This window comes from Tupaia chinensis, unplaced genomic scaffold (assembly GCF_000334495.1).
Source record: "Tupaia chinensis unplaced genomic scaffold, TupChi_1.0 Scaffold000628_1, whole genome shotgun sequence".
Classification (NCBI taxonomy): domain Eukaryota; kingdom Metazoa; phylum Chordata; class Mammalia; order Scandentia; family Tupaiidae; genus Tupaia; species Tupaia belangeri.
The window spans coordinates 321,106-327,769 of NW_006160148.1; the positions used below are offsets into that span (position 1 = coordinate 321,106).

General features: G+C 56.8%; 1 protein-coding gene across 1 annotated transcript in view; it reads right to left on the reverse strand.

Annotated features, from left to right (window-relative positions):
* The window catches only part of MYOM3 (myomesin 3), a 76,031-nt gene that overhangs the window by 18,752 nt on the left and 50,615 nt on the right, over window positions 1-6,664 (reverse strand). Inside the window, exons 21-22 of the mRNA XM_006159470.2 lie at window positions 3,160-3,274; window positions 1,518-1,674 (exon numbers count right to left, since the gene is read on the reverse strand). Coding sequence (XP_006159532.1) covers window positions 1,518-1,674; window positions 3,160-3,274 — 272 coding nt within the window. The remainder of the gene's footprint in view (window positions 1-1,517; window positions 1,675-3,159; window positions 3,275-6,664) is intronic.

A 6,664-nucleotide genomic window follows, 5' to 3' on the forward strand; every position in this document is an offset into this window, starting at 1 on the left:
GCTGGACGTGGTGACCCTTAAAGACCTGCGGAGCAGAGGCTTGCCTGGGCTGAGGCTGAGCCGGCGGAGGTGAAAGGAAACCATGTTTCCGCCAGGGAAGGCCAGGTGGGGCTTATTCAGGTCAAGGGCTGCAAGACGCTCCACAGCTGCAGCCGATAGAAGACACCTGGCTTTACCTTCCGCGTCTCCCACCCCCTCACCCTATAAAAGAATAACCCTGGGGACGGCTCAGGTGTGTTCTCCATCGGAGACGTCCTGTCTACCTGACCCCTGCTTTTCCTCACTCGCGTGTCTCTGTGTCTGTGTAATTGTTCTTTGCCAAGTCCACTGCTGCTCCCCCTCTTGGGGGGCTCCTCAATTTTGCCTAGCAGGTCTCGGCATTATCCCTTCTCCATTCTTCTTTTGGGACTGTGGGTACACACACATGCCTGGCATGATTTTCAAACATCTAGGGCCAGGACTCTAAGCGCCGTCTACCACGGGGATAGTCCAGCACCCTAACCACTAAGCCACCTGCTGGCCCCCAATCCTTCCTCTATAGACAAGGAAGCTGAGCTAGGGGGCTTGGGAGAGCAAGCTGCTGGCACCCAGGTTAGAAACCAGGTCTCAGATGCCTCCTCAGAGGCACAGAGACAGAGGCATGCACAGCTCTTGGCAGGAGAAGGATCTCCGAAAGAATGCCTCCCCTAGCCCTGAACGCACTCTCGCTCCCTCTGCCTAAGGAGGCAGTCAGCATCGCTGGTCAAGAACTAGACAGCCCGGGACCAGCAGTTAGCGTAATGGCTATGTCGCTGCATTCCCACGTAGTCGACCGTGGTTTGAGTCCCGGACCCGGTGGCTTAAACTCACGCCGGGTGCTTGTGCGTGCGTGCCCAAGATCTATAGCCACTGGTGTGTGAGAAATATGCACTGAGAATGGCTAGATGAGTTTCCCTCCTGCAAGATCCGTCAGAGCTTTCCCTGGGCCCCATACACCATGGCCCACAAAGGGAGTGACAAACGCGGCGTTTCCGAAGCCGCCCTGTGCTGAAGCATGTGCACACACGTCTAGAATGTGGGTGCTCGGCTCTCAGGACACACAGTAGGTCGTGGCCTAGAGTCAGGAGAACCAGCTCCATCACCTATTTTCTTTTTTAGAATTTTTTTGGTTTTGCTATAGGGCACATGTGCTTGGTGGAGAGAGAAATGAGAGAGAGAGAGAGAGAGAGACAACAATCCCGGGGGTGGGGGTGTGGGATGGCCACAATCCCTTTTCCTTCATTTTCCTCTTGGGATTCTGGGCATGCATGCACAGGGTTTTCAAGCTACAGGGTCCAGGCCTTGAACTGCACAGCCAGCCCTGTGGGATCCTCTGGTTGCCACGCCCGAACCCCCCACCCCCCTACACACACACCGGCAGCCTTTTAAAAGCCAGTGTCTATGAGCCCTCCAGGAAGCCCTCAGCCCCGAGTTCCTGCCGGTCCCTCTGGCTGTACCAGGGTCCCAATGAGTGGTTATGTCTTCTCTGCCTCACTTACTTGTTAGCTTCATCCACAACCTGGACCCTCCGAGGGTCTGGTGGGCCCTGGTAGTCCTTGGCCCACTGAAATTCCGAGGAGTCGGGGGCATCAGGGGCTTCGAAAGCCAAGTAGATAAAGCCGTCTTCATCCACTCCCACCTCGATCTCCCGGGCAGCTGAAGGCAAGATCCGACAGTGTCAGATACGTTTAAGTAATACAGCAGGTCATGCCCGACCCTGCTTAAGCCCTCCAGTGGCTGCTCCCTATACTACAATACCATAATAAACCTTTTCTTTTAAAAAGATTTTTGCTGTAGGACATGTGCACTCCCTGTAGAGACAGAGACAGAGAGATGGAAAGTGAGAAATCACCCCCAGGGGGATGGTCATGCTGCAATCCCTCCCCTTCCATCCTCCTCTCGGAATTTTGGGCATGCATGCACACGCACCCGACATGAGTTTCAAGCTACCAGGTCTGGGACTCGAACTGCAGTTGGCCATGGGGGAGTGCAGTGATGTAACCGTTATACCACCTGCTGGTCCCTAGAACCACACTCTCTGCTGTGACCTCCAAGTCCTTGCATGATCCAGCTGCTTCTCCACTCAGACATCACCTCCTCAGACCGGCCCTGCCTCACTGCCCTGGCTGAAGTCCCGGGGCATCCCACATCATACGGCATACCGTACCGTACCGTACCGCCCACCGTGTCAGGTGGCACTTGGCACCATGGGCTGGTTTGCTTGCTGCCCTTCCCCGCCCTGCACTCCCCACCCTCCTGCGCACACACGCGGGGCAGGCGAGGCAGGGACCTGCTGTGCTCCTTCTCTGCCATATCCCTCGTGCAAGGCGCGCATCAGCGGGCCAGCCCCCCAAACGTCGGTGGTGGTTGAAAGGATGAATAATGAAAAGAATGGAAAGAAAGCAAAACATTCAGCGACAAAATAAAGTGGAGAATGCTCTGTGGGTGACCGTGTGCAGTCGTTCCTTTGACTGGGCTAACGTGGGGGGAGGGTATTCACGCTGGGACTATCCATTTCTGGTAAAGATATCTAGTGATTGAGTGTAAAATACGAGGGAAAAAGAACGGAGTGAGAATGCCGTATAGTTAGGGGGCTGAGCGGCCTGCCCCGTGACTGGATCGGAACCTCTGGGTGCTGTAATGAAATCCATTTAGAAGAAGGGACAGCGATCCTCCCCCAGGGCCTATGGGGGTGGACCCCTGGCAGGCCATGACTGGATCAGAACCTCTGGGCGCTGTAATGAAATCCATTTAGAAGTAGGGCCTGGGGGAGGATCGACAAGTGGGTGCAGCAGGAGGGGACCTCAGGAGTCGGCCCCACGGCAGGACAGGCAGAACCAGGTGTGGCCCCTGAGGGGAGCCGGGCGTCCTTACAGATCTGTGAGGAGTCGTGCGAGTCTGTACACACGGCATGTGAGAGAACAGGAGAAGCCACGTGAGGTGTACCCAAATCTCGGGGCACACAGAGGTGAACAGGGTGGGCAGGACGGAGAGAAGCAGGGGAGGCAGATCTGGAGGGGTGTGGAGTGGCCGGGGCGTGGAGCGGGCCCAGCACACTGGGCTCCCCTGCGTGAGTCCTCATGCTTCTCCTGACTCCCCTCTGAGCTCCAAGCAGTGCCACGCTGTCCCTGGCCACCCTACCTGGCTTGTCCTCCAGGAGCACGGGGTCGGTGGGCATGGATGGCTGTCCGAGACCAGCCACATTCACGGCCTGCACCTGGAACACGTAACTCCTTCCTGGCTGCAAGTCAGACACCTGGGGACGAGGCAGGAGCAGCTCTGAGGACAGCAAAGACTCGGCCTCAAACCCCTAGCCACGGTGCAGGGGGCCCTGAGGAGGCGTGGGCTGCCGGGGGTGGGGCAGGCGAGCAGCTTGTCTGTCTTCTGAGTACCAAGCTTTTTTTTTTGGAGAGATTTTCGCTATAGGGCGTGTGCGCTCGCCAGACAGAGAGAGACAGAGAGACAGAAAGCAAGAAATCACCCCCCAGGGGGGATGACCACGCCGCAATCCCTTCTCTATTCTCCTCTCGGGATCTTGGGCACGCACGCACACGCGCCCGGCGTGAGTTTTAAGCCACCGGGTCCGGGACACGAACCGCGGTCGACTACGTGGGAGTCCAGCGACATAGCCATTACGCTAACTGCTGGTCCCCAGTGCCAAGCTTTTAGAGGCCTTTCGCCTGATCACTCCTCCTGGGCTCTGCGACCTCACCACTTGAAGCCGAGCTCATCACCCGCGGCCCCTCTTGGTCTCTCCACGTGATACCGCCACCCGCCGAGCCCTCCGGGGAGGCCTGGGCTTTCTTTCGTGGACATCCTTTCCTTGGGCCCTCCCCACGCAGCCACCGAGTCCGCCCATCTTACTGCCCCACATTCCGGAACGTGGCTGCTCCCTCCAGGCCCAGCCACGGCCTGACGGAAGCTTTATTTCTCCTCACTGGATTGCCTCGCAGTTTCCCAGGCAGCATCTCGGCCCCTGGGCCCTTCCTCGCAGCCTCTCTCTCCCTGTGCCAATCTGTGGATGCTTAGAGCTGTCAGAGGCCTTCAGGGGCAAGTTCAAAGTTCGAGGGTTAGAACCTAATGTCTTCTACTCTGGCCTTGGCCTCTGTCCTCTTCCTCCTCTGTGTGCCCCCTTCACGCCCTGGCTTGTTCGGAGTCCCCAAGTCCATCACGCCACGCCACGCCACGCCACGCCACGCAAGAACATGTGCCACGCCACGCCACGCCACGCCACACCATGCCTGGCTGCCCTTGGCCTCGCTGAGCCCTCTGCCTGGAATGCCCTCCCTCCCTGGTGGAGCTGACTCCAACCCAAGCTTCCCTACCCAGCTCCGCCACGTGCAGAGCTCCCAGGAGGTACCTCTGAGCCTCCTCTGGGCTGAGTCCCTCGGCCCCCTCAGTCATTTGTTCCCGTCCGTAATTGCCTGCTACCCACCAGCTGTGCCTTACTTAGCTGTTCCTGTCTCGGACCTGGTCCAGACCTGGCCCTGAGTAGGTGTCAAGAAATGTTTAGTGAATGACGGGCCGTGTGAGTGGCCAACTGTGCACGCGCAGAAACCAGGGCCAGGTCATGGGCCGGTCCGGCCCTGCAGGGCAGCCGACGTGGGCAGGTGGGGAGACCATCGTGCGGTGCCCTGGGGCTGGCTGCCCGGTACTGGCGCTCTGCCCACTGCAGGAGCCTGGCCCCGGAAGCTGCAGAATCTCAGAGGCCCCACTGGCTGAGGCCTGCCTGTCCCACTGCTATCTCAGGTGAGCTGAATTTCATTTTTTTACCAAATTATGTAAATATTTTTCTGATGATAAAAGAAATACATGCTGTGGGGGGGGGGGCAGCAGTTGGCATAATGGCTATGTCTCTGGACTCCCCTGTAGTCGGCCACGGTTCAGGTCCTGGCGCGTGTGCGTGTGTGCCCAAGATCCCAAGAGGAGAATGGAGGAGAAGGGACTGTGGCGTGGCCATCCCCCCTGGGGGGGTGATTTCTCGCTTTCTGTCTCTCTGTCTGGTGAGCGTATGTGCCCTATAGCAAAAAGCTCTCTAAAAAAAAAAAAAGAGAGAGAGAGAGAGAGAGAAAGAAGAAAAAAGAAAGAAAAAGAAATGCATGCTGGTTGTGAAGAATTTGAAGTAATAGAAAAGAAAATACAATGAAAAGCTGAAGCCCCTTGGCAGTCTCACACCCAGAGGGGACCGGAATGAACGACGTTTAGGCTTTGCAGAAACACGATGGGAGCCGTATTCTCCTCGTCAGAGTCATTCTTTCCGCATCACTCTGTGCTTCCTGAACTTGCCTTCTTTTCCACTGGCCCCTGCTAACCGTGGGCTGCGAAACCGCACACCCTCCTGCCCGTGGCGAAAGGCGTCTCAGGACAGTGATTTGGAGGAACACCCCCTCTTTGCCTAGAGCTGCAGAAAATGCAACCCAGCCCACCGCACGGAACCATCCTTGCGAAAGTTCCTTAAGTCAGGGAGGCCCATGAGACACACAGCTTCAGGGTGAACGCTAAGGACTGTGACAGGCCCTCAGTGACCTGGAAGTCTGTAAGTCCGATTGATCGACTAGTCACTAATTTGTGTCTAACGATGCTTCACGTGATACTTTTCCCCTCCTTAATTTGCCAGAGGGTGTGTGCACCTGCTAGAGAGAGACAGAGAGAGAGAGAAGGCACCCCTATGGGGCATGGTCACGCTGCCACCTCGTCTCCATTTCTCCATCGTGTGGGGATCTGGGGAGCTCACGTGTGTGCCTGGCATGTTTTCGAGCCGCTGGGACTGGGGATGGAACCACGTGGTCAGCCATGTGGGGATCTGGCTGCCTTAGCCACTAGGCCATGAGTCTGGCCGGACATCTTTGTTTGCTGACACGTGTAAGTATTTGTAGTCTTTGCTATGACGGGGAGGGTCGTGTGTGCTTTCCTGTCCTACCCGTGTGGAAGTTAAAACCACCACCTCCACAGGGGAAAACAGAGATTCGCCTGTATTTCCTTCTTTAAAAAAATGCTATCAGGTGCATGCTCTCACCAGAGAGAGAGAGAGAAGGAGAGGGAGAAATCAGCCCCCGAGGGGTGGTCTTGCCACAGTCCCTTCTCCTCCATGGTCCCCTCAGGGTGTGGGCATGCGCACACGTGCCTGCCATGTTTTCTAGCTGTTGGACCTGGAACTTGAACTGCGGAGTTGGTCGTGTGGGATCCAGTCACCTTTACTGCCACGCCACTGCCTGGCCCTCCATTATTTATCCACAGTCTTTAGAGTGCTAAGAACCCGATCTGCTTACGTGTCCCTGGCTACGTACATGTCTACGGCATGTATGTAGGTCTACGCTGTCCTGGAGGAGTCCAACCCGGTGGGGCTCCAGGACCCGTCTGAGCCCCTTGACCTTTGAGCATCGATTCCGGTCGGTTCAGTGAGTTGGCAAGGCCGCGACTGTACGCCCCCCGACCTTGGAACAAGCTTGGGTCACTTAGCATGTTGGCAAGGCCGCCTGCTATTCGCTCCGGGACTGTGATAGCCTTGCTGGGAAGTGACCCCCCTCTGACTCCCCGATATACTACTATAAAAGAATTACATAGCTCCCTCATACATCTTGAGTGTGTGGTAAGATTTCCCGAAAAGTCCCCCGACCGCTCCCCTTTACCCTGACCACTTACTGTT